Source organism: Paramisgurnus dabryanus, chromosome 22, assembly GCF_030506205.2.
Source record: "Paramisgurnus dabryanus chromosome 22, PD_genome_1.1, whole genome shotgun sequence".
Classification (NCBI taxonomy): domain Eukaryota; kingdom Metazoa; phylum Chordata; class Actinopteri; order Cypriniformes; family Cobitidae; genus Paramisgurnus; species Paramisgurnus dabryanus.
In genome coordinates this window covers 19,255,385-19,277,305 of record NC_133358.1, presented here as the reverse complement: position 1 = coordinate 19,277,305, position 21,921 = coordinate 19,255,385, and the positions used below count along the sequence as shown (strand labels likewise).

General features: G+C 35.8%; 1 protein-coding gene across 1 annotated transcript; it reads left to right on the top strand.

The window, feature by feature from the left end:
- Positions 1-700: 700 nt before the first annotated feature.
- cpa6 (carboxypeptidase A6) lies at positions 701-21,168 on the top strand. The gene is made up of 11 exons (XM_065259007.1): positions 701-975; positions 7,727-7,802; positions 10,729-10,853; positions 12,738-12,852; positions 15,533-15,634; positions 15,720-15,824; positions 16,892-17,002; positions 17,205-17,295; positions 17,605-17,807; positions 19,872-19,956; positions 20,152-21,168. Exons 1-11 carry the CDS (start codon positions 857-859, stop codon positions 20,340-20,342), a joined length of 1,323 nt encoding a protein of 440 aa, XP_065115079.1. The 5' UTR covers positions 701-856; the 3' UTR covers positions 20,343-21,168.
- Positions 21,169-21,921: the final 753 nt, after the last annotated feature.

Here is a 21,921-nt window from a genome sequence, read left to right as displayed (position 1 = left end):
TCGCTGTGGATCAAAAGCGTATGACAAATATAAAAATGTCATACCCAGAAAACCATAGCATTCCCACAGTAATATGCAAAAGGAATGCATAGAAAAAGATTAATATGGAGAAAAGCATACATTGACTAAAATTGTATCAGTTATTAATTTGTGGATATCTGCTTTTTGTGGATCTTTTTAATTTTAAAAATCATTTTCCTGGGTGTTGACAAGCCTCCTTAAATTATTCTCAAAGTGAGCTTCAGTTTACACTGTAAGTACAACAAGATGCATACAACATCTTTTTTAATATATACATCTTATTAATATGCTTTAATATAGAGCATGGGCATCACTTTTGGTTACTACTCCTGTATGTGCTGATAGCACATTTTTATAACAAAAAACTCTAACTGTACTGGTATTATTGTTGTACTTTAATAATTACTTGGAATATGTTTGATTTTTAAAAAGTTTAAATACTGTATATTTATCAAATTTATATGGTGTGTCTGTCAACTAAATATGACACCCTTAAATACTTTTATAAAGCACGATATCCATGGCATCAAATTATACTGCTGCTCTTAATAAACTTTACTGCCTCCATTGATCTCACTCCAAACAGGGATTCAATTCCCAACCCCTGTGACACGTGACCATGCTTCCAAAAACTCTTGAAAAGACTCGGGATACCACCCGAATTCCCACATGAGTGATTTCACACCTCTACCTCAAGACATCGGACACGCAGAAGAGAAAAGCGTCACAGTTTTTACACTGAGATGATATCCATTTACTATCCATACGTATATCGCAGCCTCTAAACTGCTGCAGTATCACCGTAACGTATATACATTTCTATGAGGTAAATAATATGGCATTGAGAATCAGAGGACAGTACTCGGATAGTAATGTTTTACTCGGATGTTTTATCGTTTTAAGCACCGCACTGTGTCCTGCCGGTGCTTATCTCTACAACAACCGCTATGCCGGGTAAGTGTTTCATTCATACCTTCACATTCATTCATTGGCGCATGAAGATTTGAGGTGTTGTGGAGTGAGCGGCGCGCGGAGTTGCTGATGTTAGATTCGCGAACGAATCGTTCTATTTGCGCCGTTCTTTTTAATGATTCATTCGAACCAATTCGGGGACCGTTTGGTAATAAACGTAATGTCTTTCAATACATGGCGATATATGAAAGCGTTTAATTGTTATTTAACTAACTTTACATAATATTTAGCCTATAATTTCGCGTGGGGATTTTAAAATAAATAAAGAGTCGTGGTTTTGATTTAAATCCGTTTGTTGGAGAGAACCGACTCGATAACTTGAATCAGACTCACTGAGAATTCAAAGCTGAGAGAGGTGAGTAGACATCTTTCAAAACATTTTGAAGCGTTCAAGTGCTTTCTTCGTTTAGGAAAAGACGTCAGTATGTCTTTTATATAAAGTACTGGATTTATAACAAAGCTGTTTCGATGGGACCAGATAGCACTATTGACAGCAGAAACACGAAATGCAACCGAATAATATTACGATACAGACTAATTAGGAAAACAGTCTGTGATGTTTATTTTTTAAGCAAATCACAAACGTTTAATCTGCATCAAAATTATCCAGATTTGGAAATCCCATGTTTTGCTATGCAGGATCAGGTAAACCTGTTTTTTCAAAGCAAAATTGGATTGGATTATCCTGATACAGACACACAGTTTTTCAGATTAGCAAATCTGGATTACTAGTGTCTAAATGGGATCACATGTCAATGTTGACTATTAACTATGTAAAAAACAGCCGGTAGTTTGGTCAGTATGGGTTCACAAAGTGTTTTACCTTGAAGAGACAATAAAAACATACAACTAAAGCTACGTATTTTGGTTTCTGAAATCCACCTTTCTGCTGGGATCAGAAAAATCCTACTTTTTGGGACAAACAACTCTTCCTAATTTTACTAAAAAGATTTGAATAACACAAAGTGACGATTTGATACAAATCAAAACCTGTGATCCAATCCAAATTTAATCTAATCTGATATCTGAAATGTTAATGATTGTGACCGTCATTATGAAAATATATAATAGTATATTATAAAACTAGTATTAATGTTATTAGTTAGTTAATAATAAAGTTTAACCCTAAACACTGCTAACTATTTCTTTTATAAACCTCTTTTATTTCACGTTTAGCTTTAATATTATTCCTACTTGCAAATTTGTGTATTATGCTTATTGTTGGCCCTAAGACAAGGTGTTAAATATTTCTTTATTTTGAAGTCACTTTGAATAAAAGCATCTGCTTAGTGTAAATGTGCTATATGTTGTAATATTAATAAATTAGGTATACTGTGCAGAGCATAAAAACAGACAAGCCAAAAATAATACTAAGCACGGCATAATGCAGAAAATGCAGTGTGGCCAGAAATCAAGGAAAAACTAACAGAAACCCATAAGAAAATTTTGATAGATCAACGTAAAGGAAAGAAACAGATCATTAATAAGATATGTGAGAGTAGGAAAAGAAAAGAAAGAGGAAAATTCTTCAGAGTTTTTCCAGAGTTTAAGAAAGCACTTTTCACTTAATACCTAAACATATATTTCATCAGTAATGTGCAAATGTAAAGTTTGAGCTATGTTTATAACTTACATTTGTTTATACATATATCCATGTGTTTGAATTTTTGAAAACATTTCACAAAGAGGTGAAAACACTTGTTTCCTACTTGTCGGAAAGCCATATAAATGCAAACAGTCAGACTAATAAAAATATAGGCCTGTCGGCCAGAAACCAAAGAGAGTAATGGAGCAATAAAAACCCAGCCCATTCCTGTGGTCGTCTGAGATATCACAATTTACAGACTGATAATATCACAGTTTCTTTTTAGTGATATTTTAGAGGGGGAACACAATGACACCACATTCAGTCACGCCAGTCCAAGTGTTTCTGTGATGCAGGATTAGGATACTTATCAAAAGAAAAGCTTTAAAACATCCTAGTTATTTATGGCTCATAATAAAAACTCATGATGCTGTCTTAAGATTTATTTAAAGAACTTCCTGTCTTTAGGTCACTTTGATATGGGTGCTTGATATGATATAGTGTTTTTTTGTCACATGCATAAAGTAGAAAAAATTTGTTTAAAAAAAACTAAATAAATAATGAATGATCATGCACTTTTTACTTATCAGCATAAACACCATGTACTCATGCTTAAATGTCCACCTTATATACTGTAGTTATTTGTGTCTTTTACAAGTGCTATAAATTCCTTTCACAGGGTCGGTCATTGTGCTTCTCCATCCTATCAAATGTATTCCTTACATGGGGCTATAAAACACAACAATCAACACCTTAATGTATCTGAGGGTGTGAAGCCCGGTGCGTTTTAACCCAGCTCAGCCAAGAGGCACAACCTCATAACCTCACACGTTCACACACACACAAATGCCAGGCTTGTCATTAATGTGTGAGTCAGTTGTCATCTGATGTTATTCAGAAAAGCCTTGTAAGTTTTATAAGTGTAATACCAATCTGTATATTCCTATAAACATGTTACATATAATATGTCTTATAATGGCTGTGTACTTTTTGCCTTGCTGCCTCATGAAGCAATGACTTCAGCAGCATGACGGCAGCTCCAGGAAATGCATTTGAACAGCTTTTTTAGTCAGCGTATCGGAATTTTGTTTAAATATAAACAGAGAGCGCCTTTGTGATAACTAATCCCATATTTGAAAACTATAATACTAATTTCTTGTTTAAAAAATGCAATCAAAAGGTGTAAAAAGTGAAAATGAAACCTTATTTACACTAAATTTGTATTGCAGATGCTTTCTTGGCTGGCATTGTGGGACAAGATGATGAAGGCATAGATATGTATAAAGGCTAGATGTCTTACAGCCGAGTCCCTAACGGCATCACCTGGCGGCCATCTTACCACAGGGCGCTCGCTCACTCGTAGCATTGAGTTTAATGGTGCAGGTACATTTAAATGACCATAACTTGCTCAATTTTCAACCGATTTTCAAACGGTTTGTTTTTTTACAAACTTTATTAACGTGGCTATAATTATGGATGCTTTAACATGTTTCAATAATTTTTTATTTATTTTTAGTATAGGTATGCAGTATCATAGGTACATCTTTGACGTCTATAACAAACCAAACCGTTTGAAAATCGGTAAAAAATTAAGCAAGTTATGGTCATTTAAAAGTATCTGCATCATTAAAACTCAATGCTACGAGTGAGCGAGCGCCCTGTGGTAAGATGGCCGCCAAAATGCGGACGTTCCACTCAATTGGCCAGCAGCGCGGACGAGACATCTAGCCTTTATACATATCTATGGATGAAGGTATCTTATAAGACAGGAAATAAACCAAACATTTGCTGCGTCCGAAAACTCTTAAAGGCAGCATTCCAAGGCAGGAAGGCATCAAGGCACATCCGAATCCAATGTTTGTTCACTTCCTGACTCCTGAGATACCTCCATTGTCCTGTCCCACAATTCTATGCGTGGGCATACAATGAGAATGTGATTAGTCGAGCCTGGTTGAGTTCGAAAAAATAAAATGGTGGCCAAGGAAGCGACTGGAGCACAAATTTAGTGTAAATAAATGTATATTTTCACTTTTTACACCTTTTAATTGCATTTCTAGTGAGAAATTAGTATTGTAGTTTTCAAATATGTGATTAGTTATCACAAAGGCGCTCTCTGTTTATATTTCAAACACGCTAACTATGAAGTGTGTCCGAAACATTTCTCTGAACTGCCTTCATGCCTCCGAAGTCATTTCCTCATGAGGCAGCGGCCACAGACTTCGGACGTGCCTTGATGCCTTCCTGCCTTGGCCATTTTAGAAATTTTGGACACAGACAATAATTATGTCTAAAATAAAGTTTACAGTTGACTTTAACTTTAGAGTTGTATTCCCTTTGTACATTAAAAAGCTAAATCTTGATAAAAAACCTAACATTAATGAGTTAAATATTTAAGCGAAATTTAACATTTTCAGTCTCATTAATGTCGGCCATCTTACTGTATATGATCAGCCAAACTTGCTTTGATGTGAATTAGAGCTTGTACCCTGGAGCAGGGGAGGGTTTTTGTGATCTCAAGGATGAGCAGATATTGCATGACAGCACACAATAAAGATTCTGCGGGAAATATCATCCAAGACATAAAATAACAGTTTGAAATTACGGGTGTGGCGTCAAGCGCAATTTCCTCTGCCTTTACCATTAGTGGGATATGACTTTTGAGGCTCTCTTTTATCAAGACAATGCTGGCATGGAGTCGCTGCGCACGATTACACCGCAAAAGGGAAAATGTTACCTGAAGCGCTTGCGTCACGTGCATCTTAAAATAGCAGGAAGCTTTTAATGATGTAATGAGGTCGTCTTTGTTTCGTTTCACAGAAAACAACCTTTGCAGAGGCATTAGTTTCTCACCTACAGTAGCTCAATTTAACAGCTGTCACCTGCAAGCTTCATTGCACATTAATACATAATGTGAATGATAAAGGCCCAGAAATAATCATTTTAACGGTGGCTGCTAAGACAAATATCATTATAGGTTATATTGACACTGTAAAACAGTTAACTTAACTCAAACCATTTACGTAAACCGGTTGCATTAGACCATTTAAGTTTTAAAACACATACATTTAAGTACTGTGAACTTGAGTCATGTGCAATTATGTATTTATATTTAAGTCGTGTGAACTTAAATATAAGTGCATAACTGCATATGACTCAATTTCTTTAAGTTCAAAGTACTCAAATGTGTGTGTTTTAAAATTAATGCAACCGGTTTACTTAAATGGTTTAAGTTTAGTTAATTTTTTAGGTTTTACAGTGTAGGGTTACAAACAAGGCATTACACTGGAGAAATTAACTTGTCCTCACATTAGATGTACATATACTGTATTGAAGTTGGGATCTGAGCCATTTTATAGAGACCTATAGGTCGGCAACCACACAAGGTTTAGAAAATTTTGTTTATTATTAAACCTGTGCTGTGAATTTGGTTGACCAGCAATGGTCTTTACACTCTAAAAAATGCTGGGTTATTTTTAACTCAGTGTTGGGTCACAATGAGATGAATTTTACCTATGCTGGGTTGCAGTGGTGGCCGGTGACTTATTTTTTCGAGGGAGCTTAATGCGAAGTTCGTCACAACATGTATGTAGCCCGTCATGTGTGTGGTTCGTCATTTCAAAATATGTGCATTGAGTAAACCTATGTGCATCGTGTTTTGTCAAAATAAGTGCCTGCTGCAGACACGTCTAAAGGGTTTAGATAAAAGAGACGCTCGCGTTTGCCAGATACTCGCATAATCTCATGCGTAATCAGAGTTTACTGTTAAGGGAGTGTCTTGCGTGTATTTTGTGAATGTGAGCGTCTCTTTTATCATAAACGGTTTTGATGTGTGTGCAGCAGGCACTTATTTTGACAAAACACGTGATGCACATGGTTCACATGACGCAACAAACACATATTTTAAAAACACAAGGAACACACATGACACTCCGAACACATATTGATAGTTTGTGAATCTGGGGGGGGGGGGGAATTCAAGGCCCTAGAAAGTTTTTGAAAATATACATACATAGATACAGGTCATTGAAAGTGCTTGAATCTATTTTATTCAAGAAGTTTTCTGGAAAAAAATCCCTATTATTCCCTGTCTAGTGTAGGATAATAACATAAAAATTCAAACTTTTTAAGCACACGTGCTAAACTATTTCCTTTAAATGCTTATATCTTCTGTATGCAAATGTTGATTCATACCAAAATGCTTTTTTGCATAGTTGTGTTTGACACATGAAAACGTCTCTGGTTACATATGTAACTGTTGTTCCCTGAGAAGTGAACGAGACGCTGCGTCTCCCTTGCCATACTCCTGCGTCCCTCTAAAGCTGTCTTTGGCAATATTTCAGATAGCGATATACTTCCTGGCTCCCGCGTCACCCTGTCTTTGTCTTTAAGCCTCACCATTGGTTGAATTTGATATACAAATTCAGACGCACTTACCCCTGGAGGTGTCCCCAAAGTGTCACCACGGTGACGCAGTACAAGTTCCCTCGAAAGGGAATTGTAACAATGTATCTTAAAAGGTAACACAATTTAACTTAGCTCTCACTTAAAATGTGTCCCCACTTTTAGTCGTTGAATTTGAGGGTATTGGACCTGGAAAGTCCTTGAAAGGTCCTTGAATTTGGAGTTAACTAAGGTGTGGGAACCCTGACTTTGAATTTTTGCGCCTCTCGGATGAGTTGTCACAAGCCGTCACTGACAATGAGACAAATTTGAAATATAATTGTTTTAACCCAAAATGCTGGGTTGTTTTAACCCAATGTTGGGTCAAATATAAACATTTCTGAGATTATTTAACCCAGAGGTTGTGTTTGTACCATTTGACCCAACTCTGTTTTTGAAATAACTCCAAAAAAATGTACAATGTTGAAGTTAGTGCTGGTTAGGAAGCATCCACAAAAGGATGGATATCTTTGTGCACAAAATTCCTACCATTGAGAAACTCAGATTTACGCTTTGAATGGGTCATACAGATAAAGTTGGTTATATATTATTCAAATCATCATTGTATTTTATATGCTGTTTGTAAAATAAAATGAAATAGTAATGCTTTGTCAAAGATAAATGTCTGTCTTTGGATTTAGTTTGAACTTTGCTTTACTCCTTCGCCTGTGCATTACTTACATTAATTATAATCCTTAATTTCTGCAGTGATCAAGTGTTCAGAATAAACCCTATAAACAACACAGAAGTTCAAGCAGTCAAACAGCTTCTTCACAACCTGACGGTAAGTCTATCTATTTAAAAAGGGTACAAAAGCTGTCACTAGGGTGGTACCCTTTCAAAAATACACCTTTGTATCTAAAAGACTGCATATTAAAGGTACTAGTAGAAGTTACCACGTTTTTTGCCCATGCATACAGACAGTATATATTAGTGTACACTTTTAATAACTGTGGAGTACCATATGTATGGCAAATGAATATGGTAATTATTCAATAATATAGTATAATTCAAAGTACAAAGTATTATTATCATATACCCTCACTGTACTACGGTATTGGCACAGTCACTTTAGGGGTGTCTAGTGTAACAAACCATGTGTAAAATGATCTGTTAAGCACATCATTTCCAACTGTGCCGTGTTGATTTTAACACAGCTGGGTGTGGAGACCCCCCAAAATTGGGGTCATGGGACTAATGGAGAGTTTTTAAACTCTGTATGCCCTCTCACGTGACCACCTGCAAGCTATTATGTCAATTTAGTCATTGATAGGATAGTGTTACACTTGGCGCTTTCTCTTTCTGCTGAAATAAGCCATAACTGTGGCCTAAAGTGGGACTACACTTTAAATGGGAGGAGGGCACATTAAAAACCTCATCAGCTTGACTCTATGAATATTAATTTGGTGACCTGCCTTGGTTGGCAAAGGCTTCTGCTCAGATATATACGCTGTGTGGCCACAACAATGCTTTCTTTTGCACTGTTTATGTACTGAATTTTTAGGACATATATATTATATTGCTTACTTAAGAAGTTTAATTCAAAATATTCTGATCCTGTTAAAGCTGAACTTAAAGTATGAAAATGAAACATTGCAGTAAACAAGTGTAACTCAGTCCTCAAAGGGTTGTGCTGGTGCACAGACGGGCACTTTGAATAGCTATACTCTTTGTTTTCTGCTAAATGGGCCAGTTGTTGTAGCCAAAGTCAATAGCGTGGTGACTTGTTGGCAGGCGTACAGAGAAGACAGATCATGCAGATCTAAGGTTATGCTTCAGGGCATGCTATCTGGGCTACTACAAAGACTCCTGCATAAGTTAGCAATATAAAGTGGTTTTATGGATCTACACAGTGAAACGCAAATTATGTTGGCTTGTAATGCTTGAACATGTAAATTATTAGGTAACATTTTACAATGTTTTTTTTTTTTGGTTAACATTAGATAATGCATTAGCACAAAGTATTACAGTATGATCTAACAATAAAAAAACATTTATTAATATAATTGATGTTATTTAAGCATTTGCAAATACATTTTTTAAATCAAAAGTTTGATTTTTTTTACTAAAATAAACAAAGATTAATACATGCTGAATCAAATTAATACATCGAATCAAGCTGGAATATCCTTTAAAAAGTAAAAGGAGCTTTAACCTATAAAAAAACTGTTTTGTGAGCATTTATTTACCCTTTTGTTTTTCCAAACTCTTTGACTTTCTTTCGTGGAGCAAAGATGTTTTAATGAATGAATAAAACATTTAGTGATCAAGCCCCATAAAGGAATAGTCCACATGAGTTGTGTGCTATATTTCAAGATTTTGTAAGCTATTTGACATTTCTCATTAAATATTTTCAAAATCAAATTATTTCTTGTTTTATAGCTCTATACTTTGAATGCATGTCATTATCTAAGGAATTTTAGGAGAATCTTTCAAAATAAAAGTGCTACAGAAGGTTTGTTACAGTTCATACTACACTGTAAAAAAAATTCCGTAGAAATTGCAGCTGGGTTGCCGGTAACTTACTGAGATTTACATTTAAGTTTTTTACTGGCAACATTTTGTTCAAAGTTAAATGAACATTAAACATTTACAAGTCTTTATCTTTACAGAGTAAAACTAAAAAAAAGCATCAAGCAAAACATTCTGGGAAACAAAATCTGGAGCAAAAAAACAGAAAAAGGTTGATGATGATTTCTGGTTCCCAGAATGCTTTGCATGAGGCTGTTATTGTATAGTTTTATTCTTTAAAGATAAAGACTTGTTAATATTTAAAATGTATTTAACTTTGAACAAACTTTTGCCAGTAAATAACATAAATTTAAATCTACGGTAAATTACCGGCAACCCAGCTGCAATAACATTGCAATTTCTACGGATTTTTTTACACTGTATTCAATCAAAGGTTCCTAAAATAATTACTTTTTTCTTACCTTTTTATAATCTAAAGAACCTTATTGCACTACAAAGAACCTTTTGTGGAACAGAGAGCTTCTTTATGGAACCATACAGCCACAAATGTGGTTATATGGTTCCATTACACTGTAAAAAAAATTCCCTAGAAATTACAATGTTATTGCACCTGGGTTGCCGGTAATTTACCGTAGATTTAAATGTATGTTATTTACTGGCAAGAGTTTGTTCAAAGTTAAATACATTTTAAATATTAACAGAATAAAACTATACAATAACAGCCTCATGCAAAGCATTCTGGGAACCAGAAATCATCATCAACCCTTTTCTGTTTTTTTGCTTCAGATTTTGTTTCCCAGAATGTTTTGCTTGATGCTGTTTTTTTGTTTTACTCTGTAAAGACAAAGACTTGTAAATGTTAAATGTTCATTTAACTTTGAACAAAATGTTGCCAGTAAATAATATAAATTTAAATCGACGGTAAGTTACCAGCAACCCAGCTGCAATTTCTATGGATTTTTTTTGTGTGTACATTTTGGGAGGATCTATGAACACAAATTCATAATATACATAACTTGTTTTCAGTGATACATGAACCGCTATGTTATGAGCCATTTCTATCCAGGTTTCCCTGCACCAATGTACTCACTGCACCTTTAATAGTGTACTAATACAAAGCTTAAAAACAGCTAAAAAATGCATTTTGTTGCACCCGATTGTTACTTCAGATCAGAATAAGTTAAATGTAAGTGAACAGAATAATACAATAATTTGACTAGAAGTTTGATGTTCTGCAGGTGGACCTTTGGCAGCCCAACAGTGCATCGTTGATTCGAGAGAACAGCTCAGTAGACGTTCATGTGGGTCGAAACAAGACACAATGGCTGAAGAGACATCTACACCAAGCACACATCAACTATGAGTATGCATTTTCTTCCCTCCGTGGACTTTAAAGGGGACATTTTGCAAGACTTTTTTAAGATGTAAAATAAAACTCTGGTGTCCCCAGAGTAAATATGTAAAGTTTTACCTCAAAATACCATATAGATAATTTATTATAGCATGTTAAAATTGCCACTTTGTAGCTGTGAGCAAAAATTTGCAGTTTTTGGGTGTGTCCTTTTAAATGCAAATGAGCTGATAAAATGCAAACATTGAATGAATGATGGTGGTTTGTTGAAATTGAAATTAAATTGTGCTATCAATTATTTTCTCTTTAATTATTGTGCACTAAATGGCAGTGCCATGGTTGGATAGTGCAAATAAAGGGGCGGTATTATTATAATAAGATCCCCTTATGACATCACAAGGGGTGCCAAATTTCAATGACCTATTTTTTTCACATGCTTGCCGAGAATGGTTTACCAAAACTAAGTTACTGGGTTGATCTTTTTCACATTTTCTAAGTTGATAGAAGCACTGGGGACCTAATTATAGCACTTAAACATGGAAAAAGTCACATTTCGATGGTATTTCCCCTTTGATTAGTGCAAACTTTCTGCAGTTCACTACTTAAATCCCAATGAATTTGATTTGCATGTGCAGAAGGTTCATAAAAGGGAAAGCTTGATTTAAAGTACTCATTCTAGCACTCTCTCCATCAGTCATCCAGATCAACAGTAACAATGTAGTTTATCTTGCATGCCGCAGCCAGAAACACTTTCTTTGTCAACGATTTCCCCAGGCAGGCCTTTTCTTACCCCCTTTTATTTCTTTTCTATTTCTCATAGCTTTCTAAACAGACTTGGCATGCTGATGTATTTGAGCATCTTTAAAGGCAAAAGGGTTTGCGCACACAATTCTGGGTAATGAGATGGTTTGAGAGAGAAATGTACGTGCCTTCTGCTTTGTTTACACTTATTTGAAAGACTCCATCTAATTTTGGCTTGGTCCTGACAGGCCAGATAGAGAAATTGTGGATTTCTAATCTTGCCTAAAACAACAAAATAGGGGAAGTTTTGTTTAGTTTTTTGTCTGTTATTGCTTTGCGTGACTGGTAACTCAGATTTGGGGATATATGAGTCTAACCTTGAACTGGGCTTTTTTTTTAGAAAGGTTTGTTTTAAAAACATTTGAGCCAACACTTGAGTAAGGTGTAAATTACACGAATGTAAAAAACCTGACAGGAGGATGATGAGTCTGATAAGCACATGTCTAATGTTTTCAAACTTAAAATTTTTACCAGTAAGTCACGTAAGCACTAGGTCAATGCATGTTGCATTGTTTACTGTGCGGAAAACCCAATGACAACTGACTGTGTAGAGCAGTGGTTCTCAAACTTTTTCAGCGTGAAGCCCCCATGGGGTACGGTACATCCCTTCGTTGCCCCACCAAAGGAAATGTATGACATAAAATATTACAAAACTTAAAATTTGGAATAAACATAACATATTTAATGATTGAATATAGTGCTGTTGGTTAGTAGCCTTATTTTTTTTAGATTTAATTATACAGAATTTATGATAAATTAATTTATTTTATAAAATGTCATTAAATCGGGGCCCCCCTGAAACCATCTCAGGGCCCCACAGGGGTCATGGCCCCCACTTTGAGAACTACTGGTGTAGAGTAGGCTACCACAAAGTGGGGTTTAGGGGCTTCGTGTAAATCGTTTAGGGATCTCTGAGAAATAAGGTATTAATTTTATATTGTGAGAAAATGACAGTGTTTTGTGACCTTGCATATAAAAAGTTGTTGGGAACTCCTAAACAATATTAGGAATTGGATTTGACAGGCACTTTAAATCACCTGTTCATTGTTTTCTTTATTTCAACATTTCCTCTCTGACACTTATGTCTCTCCACAGGGTGCTTATTTCCAATCTCCAAACATTAATCGAGAAACAGACCGGATATCGCTCCACCAGGAAGCGTCGATCGGAATTCCAGTATGACTATGAAGTGTACCATACTTTGGAAGAGGTGAATATATGACCCCAAATTGACCCCAAAGTTACTTTGACATCTCTGAAAAATATGCTTATTGTATTTTTTAACCTTTAAACCTACTTTTTACTTTTCCTTGATACGTTTTGACTTGACTGCCAAGTATCTACACTGCAAAAAATGATGTGTTAATTTTTAACACATTGTGTGTGTCATGCCATTTAAGGCGTTATTTCATGTTATTACACGGCTCTCTGGAATGCTTGATTCTGATTGGTCAGTTGAGACATTTGCAGGTTTGTTCTTTTCAAATAATAACCGCTCCAAAATAATAACGCATAGCCGGACTACTTGCACGAGTAAAATCGCTCCGCGCCAATAAAGATCAATAAAGATTACTGTCTGTTTGGCGCCATCTTGTGACAAACACTCGACAACCACGACAAGACACAGACAGCTTACTGAGACTGAACTTGACAAAATAGAGCATGACAGCTACGAAGCCAACACACAAAAAAATACAGAATGGGCATTAAAACTTCTCAAAGACTGGCTAAAAGAGAAAAAATGGAGACAAGTATGAAGCAGAGGATCTTAATAAGGTATTACGATAATTTTATACATCTGTGCAAGTTTCGCGGAAGGATAAAAATGTTAATTTAAAACAAATATGCCAATAAAATGTTTCAAATTCATATTCATGTCCAGTTTTTTTTCCTTATGTGGCAAGTAGCCGTGTAATAAGCGGGATAATGTAGAGGCAGCCGGTAGTTATTGGGAAATAAGCCCCTTCAGTGTGATACAAGACCCTCCGCTTCGCGTCGGGTCCTGATCACACTGTCGGGGCTTATTTCCCAATAACTACCGGCTGCCTCTACATTATCCCTTACTTAAAATAAATGAAAGGGACAATACAAGTTGTGTTAAGAACAGTGACGGGAGTAATGGTTGCAAAGTAATTCAGTTACTGTAATTCCACTACTTTTAGCGGTAATAAACATGTAACGAAGTATTTTTTTTTAAATCAAGTAACGCAGTTACAATTACTGAAATTGAAATGAGTTGGTTACTCGATTTTGTGATAAATTAACACTTGCAGACAAGACATTTCTGATCTAATGTTGCAAGACCGTGGTGGGCGGCAACAATGAATAATAACACAGAAGGTGTGTTAGTATAGGGACCACACATTTAATGTGTTGTCCCTATACTAACACACCTTGTGTGTTATTTTTTATTTTGCCGCTCACCACAGACCTATGATGTTAATTCAGAAATGTCTTGTTTGCAAGTCTTCATTTATCACAAAAGAGAGTAACACAAGTTACCAACTCATTTAAATTTCACTAATTGTAACTGTGCTACTTCTTGATTTAAAAAAAATACTTCGTTACAGGTTTATTACCGCTAAAAGTAGTGGAATTACAGTAACTGAATTACTTTGTAACCCGTTATTGCCATCACTGTTTTTAACACAACTTGTGTTGTCTCTTTCATTTATTTTAACATGAAATAACGCCTTAAATGGCATGACACACACAATGTGTTAAAAATTAACATATAATTTTTTGCAGTGTAGTACATACAGTACACATAGTGTTCCTGTAAATCTGATCTAATGAGTATTAATATGTAAAAAACTAGCAAAACTGTTCTCAAATAAAAAAATGTATGTTATATATTGTTTTCATTACTACTTTAAGTTTTTTTTACTAAATCTAAATGTATGTGCTACAAAAGATAGGTTTTCATAGAAATGTAGACCCCAAACATGAAACATTTTGCTAAAATTTGAACATAACAGGAGGGTTTTATTTATTTGCATTAAAAAATGTCTTATCTTAGGAGATATGCTCGTGACTCTAAAGAAAAACAGACCTCAGGCTGGTTTTCTTTAGCACCTTCCTATAACCCATCATTAGAGCTTTACTCACAGATCTTCTCCATCAGACCGAGTGCCAACTTTAACTGAACACGCAAACCTCCTACAGCTCCTGCTCTGTGATTTAATCTCGTGACAAGCTGATGAATGGTAAATCTTCAGATCAGACGAGAGCTGGATTACATTAGTTTTTTGAGAATATAATACCTCAAGCATGCTGTCACACAACCATGTCATGAATGCATCAATGAATATTTGAAACCTTCAGTTCTTCTGGTGAACAAAGATCTTAAGCCAGTCAAGACATGACAACATTTCTTTTGCAAATGAACATACAGTGTATCACGATCACTCATGTGCAATCCAACCAAGATTAAAATGATTTCATCATTTACAGCATTCATTTAATTTTGGATGACATGAGAGTGAGTAAGCGATGACAGAATTTTACATTTTAGGTGTTTTATGTCATCACATTTGTACCACCAGGTGCATCAAACAAAATTGAAAATGTAATAATTGTCAAATAATTTCTCTTAAACACTTTCCCCCAGCCTTTTATGCACACCAAACAGAGAGTCCTGCTCAAACAGAGAGTCCCGTCTCAAGATTATGTCATTAGTTGACTCAGAAATTTACATGTAAAACACCAATATTTAAAATCTCTACATAACCAATCTTCCTGTGTCCACTTCCAATGACTTCACTTATTATGGAGCACAAATTAAAATAAATAAATACAAGTGTATTAAAATCTTAATATTATTATTTGATTTTTTTCATTTCCTTTACATGAATATGAGTTAATCTGGTAAGTGTTTCACCCTTCTACAGATCCAAAGCTGGATGTTTGAGATGAACAGGACACACCCACATCTTGTGGACATGTTTTCTATTGGACGTTCATACGAGGGACGTCCCCTCTATGTGCTCCAGGTAAAGGATGAAAATAGAAAGCTATAATAAAAGACATTGAAAAACATTGCACTGGACCTACAGTACCAAAACATTTTTCTGTCAGTTAGGAAAGAGAACACGGCCCTATAAGAAGTCAGTGTGGATAGACTGTGGAGTGCATGCGAGAGAATGGATTGGTCCGGCTTTTTGCCAGTGGTTCGTGAAAGAGGTATTTGTTTTATTTTATTTTGTTCATGTCGTCGTGCCAATGTCTTTAAGGGATAGATAGAGAAATGGGAAAGAGAGGTTTTAGTTCTGTTGCAATACCTTCAATACACCACAATGAGGCAGACCTATGACATAATCTGACTTAAAGGGATAGTTCACCCAAAAATGAAATTTCTGTCATCATTTACTCACTCTCATGTTGTTACAAACCTGTATTTATTTCTTTGTTCTGATTAACACAAAGGAAGATATTTTGAGAAATGTTTGTAACCAAACAGTTCGTGGACCCCATTTACTTCCATAGTATTATTTTTTCCTACCATGGAAGTAAATGGGGTTTGGTTAGAACAAAGAAATTTATGCGGGTGACAACATGAGGGTGAGTAAATGATGACAGAATTGTCATTTTTGGGTGAACTATCCCTTTAAACTGTTTGACCCTGAATTTAACCTCATCACAGGGTCATAGCTTTCCTCACCGAGCCATTACTCCTGTGCTTTATTTAAAGGGGTAGGTTACCCAAAAAAATAATTCTGTCATCATTATTAACCTTTATTCGCCTGTATACATTTCTTTATTTTGCTTAACACAAAGGGAGATAATATGGTAAACAGATCTGGGTCACCATTCATTTTTTTCCTACTATAGAAGGCAATGGTGCCCCAGATATGCTTTGTTACAAACATTGTTCAAAATATCTGCCTTTGTGTTCAGAAGGTTTAAATGGTTTGAAACAACTTAACGGTGAGTAAATGATGACAGAATTTTCATTTTTGGGTGAACTATCCCTTTAATGCTATATTGAATTCATCTAGTGACATTTTCAGTATTTTGCTGTGCATTTGTTTGACAGATACAGTACAAGAGCTTTTCTGTATAGGGTCAAAGGTTAGGAAAGAGGTTAACTTCAATTAATTTCAGTACAAAATATAGATAAAGGCCATTATTCTTTCATAATTAAAGGCAACTCATACGCTCTGCTGTGTCCTTGTACAGAATAATATTTTTATTCTTGTGTATCAAGAACTTGTTAAAGTCTGTCACAATATCGCTCGCTGTGAACACAGGCGCTGAACTCCTATCAACACGACTCAATCATGAGGCGGCTGATGAATCAGCTGAGCTTTTACATTATGCCCGTCTTCAATGTGGATGGTTATCATTACAGCTGGAAGACTGTAAGTATCTACTTCTCATATGTGAATTTCTCAATATTAAATCATTAAATGAATACTGTCAGTGTCGGGAATATACAGGATTGAATTGCTTGTGGCTTCATGCTTTTTAAACGTATAGCATGTCTAAAATGACTTCTTTTCCATGTGTTATAAAGCTCTCAAAAAAAACCTGAGGAAAATATCTTGTGTTTCTCTGTCTCAGGACAGATTCTGGCGGAAAACACGGTCAAAGATTCCCAAGTATCACTGCAGGGGAGTGGATGCCAACCGGAATTGGAAAGTCAAATGGTGTGGTGAGTTATTTAACTCTCTGTTTGGAAGCATTAAACTGCGCATGGGCTAGTATAACTTTGGATGAAAGCCTTATTCAGTCAATATAAAGATATCAAGGTTATATTTTTACACAATGTTCTTCACATTATGTAGGATGATTTTATATAAAAAAAACAAAATGTATGAAAAAGAATGAAGCACGATTCCAAGCGAGAAAACTAAAAGTGAAGTCAAGTCATGAAAGGGCAAAAATGAAAAGCATCATAAAGTTAAAGTTAAAAGTAATATATTAATATATCCTACAACTCTACCATATTTATTTCTGCTAGATGAGGGGGCCTCTCAGCATCCATGTGATGACACATACTGCGGTCCATATCCCGAGTCTGAGCCGGAGGTCAAGTCCGTCGCCAAGTTTTTACGCAAGCACAAAAAGCGCATCAAGGCCTACATTTCAATTCATGCCTACGCTCAGATGCTTCTCTATCCGTATTCATACAAATATGCCACTATCCCAAATTTTAACTGTGTGGTGAGTATGAATACAGTTGTTTCATAGAGACAAATTCTGAGTAGATGTTAAACAATGTTAATATAGAGGAAGATGTTTCAAATGTTCTCAAAATTAGAGATGCACCGATATAGGCCAATATTGGAATCTGTTGATAAAAGCATCTTCCGATAGTTTAAAAACAGCCGATAGTCATGGCTGATATACACTCACCTAAAGGATTATTAGGAACACCATACTAATACTGTGTTTGACCCCCTTTCGCCTTCAGAACTGCCTTAATTCTATGTGGCATTGATTCAACAAGGTGCTGAAAACATTCTTTAGAAATGTTGGCCCATATTGATAGGATAGCATCTTGCAGTTGATGGAGATTTGTGGGATGCACATCCAGGGCACGAAGCTCCCGTTCCACCACATCCCAAAGATGCTCTATTGGGTTGAGATCTGGTGACTGTGGGGGCCATTTTAGTACAGTGAACTCTTTGTCATGTTTAAGAAACCAATTTGAAATGATTCGATCTTTGTGACATGGTGCATTATCCTGCTGGAAGTAGCCATCAGAGGATGGGTACATTGTGGTCATAAAGGGATGGACATGGTCAGAAACAATGCTCAGGTAAGCCGTGTCATTTAAACGATTCCCAATTGGCTCTAAGGGACCTAAAGTGTGCCAAGAAAACATCTCCACACCATTACACCACCAGCCTGCACAGTGGTAACAAGGCATGATGGATCCATGTTCTCATTCTATTTACACCAAATTCTGACTCTACCATCTGTATGTCTCAACAGAAATTGAGACTCATCAGACCAGGAAACATTTTTCCAGTCTTCAACTGTCCAATTTTAGTGAGCTTGTGCAATTTGTAGCCTCTTTTTCCTATTTGTAGTGGAGCTGAGTGGTGGGGTCTTCTGCTGTTGTAGCCCATCAGCCTCAAGGTTGTGCGTGTTGTGGCTTCACAAATGCTTTGCTGCATACCTCGGTTGTAACGAGTGGTTATTTCAGTCAAAGTTGCTCTTTTATCAGCTTGAATCAGTCGAGCCATTCTCCTTTGACCTCTAGCATCAACAAGGCATTTTCACCCACAGGACTGCTGCATACTGGATGTTTTTCCCTTTCCACACCATTCTTTGTAAACCCTAGAAATGGTTGTGTGTGAAAATCCCAGTAACTGAGCAGATTGTGAACTACTCAGACCGGCCCGTCTGGCACCAACAACCATGCCACGCTTAAAGTGGCCTAAATCCCCTTTCTTTCCCATTTTGACATTCAGTTTGGAGTTCAGGAGATTGTATTGACCAGGACCACACCCCTAAATGCATTGAAGCAACTGCCATGTGATTGGTTGATTAGATAATTGCATTAATGAGAAATTGTTTCAAATAATCCTTTAAGTGAGTGTATCCTGTCAATCAAAAGAGAACAGGAAAATGCAATGAATTTGAGCTCTGCGTATAGAAAATGTAAAGAAACATCACTAGTTTAATGGTCATTATATAAAATAATAAAGTGTGTAATAAAAAAATGTTATCTTTAGAATTTAGTTAAAGGCATGATCTCTGAAAGCCAGTGTTGACATTTGAAATCACCTAAACAAACACGCCCCTACCCCAAAAGAATCTAGGCCTTCTTTTGATAGATACACAACACACAGATAGATAGTAGACACACCCCTTACTGCTGATTGGCTACAAGTGTGTTTTGGTAGTCGGTCCGACTCCCTTTTCCAAAGTGTTTTTTTTTCAAAAATCATGGACCCCACCTTTAATGCAAGTTAATATAACCACCAAGCCCTTGATATCGGCAGATTATAATAATCGGACATTAGTATTGGTGGAAAAATATCGGTGCATCGATATATTATAAATAAATAATTTTTAAAAAAGTGTAAAGAGGGCGAAAGGTTGTATTCAAGATAAAATATACAATGCAAAATATTTTTGGTCTTCCTGCCTTGTGCTCATATACGGTATTGACTGGACAGCCTACAAAATCTCTTAACCTATAATCTTTCGAGCACATTGTTATTGCCAGACATCCTTAATGATCAAGTGGACCAATACTTGAACCTTCCCCTATAGGAGTCAGCTGCCCAGAATGCAGTAAGTGCCCTTTACTCGGCTTATGGAGTGAGATACAGATACGGCCCTGCATCCACCACACTGTGTAAGTCGGACATTTGGTCTTCTTTTCTTTCATCAATGACATAAAGCTACTGCATTATGATTCATCAGCTCTTCCATGCTCTGTCAGGTAGCCTTTCAGCAATGATGATGACAATCTCACTTTGACTGTTTTATGTTTTTCTGCATCTATGTTGCTCAGATGTCCAGATGAAAAGTGTTTCTTTCTTTCTTACAGATGTGAGCTCTGGTAGTTCGATAGACTGGGCCTATAAGAACGGGATCCCGTATGCCTTTGCTTTTGAGTTGCGTGATACAGGATTTTACGGCTTCCTCTTACCAGAAACCTTGATCAATCCCACCTGCACAGAAACCATGAGAGCCGTAAAGACCATCGCCTCAGGCCTTCTGAAGAAGTGCACCAAATGAACCTTTATACATTCTCAACATCTGTCCTTACTTGCCATAAGCCATAGCAACATATCTATACTAGGCATCTAGAAATATGCCTGTATATTCAATGTACTGTATGTAAGTATGCAAAGGAGATATTTTATTGGAAGCTATACATTTTATTTAATTATATACATTAAATTGTAAAAATATTAAAGCGTATTAACAGTGAAGATATGACAGCACTTGAATTGTGAACTAAATCATTCTCTTTCTAAAGAATGAACACTTTTTATACAGACAAAGTTCAATGGGAATGTAAATAATGCATGTTGTTATGTCACAATAGGTATATTTTCATACAGATGTTCTGTACAGTAAAGAGGTATGCATTAATACAACACAGCTTTGATCTTGTTTAATATTGTCCATAAAAATTTTGATAAATGTATTCGTGTTTGATGACACAAAATTTCGCTGTTTATCGTGTCTCTGTAGACGAATGTCTTTTTCATCCTTCCCAGCAAGAATTTCTATTAATGGCTTTTTGTGTCTGTGGGACTACTTTCTTTATCGTGTCATTTTATTTTTTTCCTCTTTCCTATTTTTAAATCTTTGTCGCTTGGGGTTAGGGTTAGATTTGGGGTTTGCTTTTGGATGTAATTTTAAGCATTGGTTTCTACATGTTTTTCCTCCGCTTTTAAAACTATTCTCGCCTGGAGTTGGAGTTTGGGTTAGGAAGTGATTCTTACCCAAACCCTAAGCGACAATGGTCAAAAAATAGAAAACAACGATGAGAAAACAAAATATAAAATGACACGATAAAGAAAGTCGTGCCAAAGACACGAACAGCCATTGATAGAAATTCGTGCTGGAAAGAAATAAAAAGACATTCGTCTCCAGAGTCACGAAAGACAGTGTCATGAAATTTGTGTCATCAAACACAAATAAATGAATCAAAATTTTCGTTACTATAACACGACTTTCGTTACTCTGTCCCCTTTAAACAATTTTTTTTTAAGTTAAAGTGACATAAAACATGTGTTGATTTGACATAATTTTTTACACAGAATTGAAAAACTAGCCTGACCCTGTATAACCCTGATCTGGTTTTAATAATTCAAGGGCAAGACAGGTGGGTGTTAGATCTGAAAAGAGCAGCAGGTTTACCTTCACTAACAAGATGAATAGAATTTTACCTACCAGCTTTAATTTCTTACTTACTGACTTTGAAAAATTGTACAGTGAGACAATTTAAGCAAACATGCCCTTGATTAAAAAGTAAATAAAAATTGTAATGAGTCTGGTGTTTAAGAATTGACCTACATTGATTGACCAACACAAAGCAAACCTTTAAACACCTTTGGAGTGAATTGATATCAGGACTGTATGACAGACCCTAAATGCCTGAAAACTACTATTTTTGTACTCTAGCAAGGATCAAGTCTCTAATAATGCTAATGTAAGTATTCAATGCATATATGTGTTAAATGTATGTTTATTCACCATACTTTTGGTCAGTAAATGTTAAGATATTAATTAATTCCATGATGTACATTTTGTTGCTATAATAAACAGACAGCTTGATGTCAGGGAAAAACGCATGGCCTTGAGT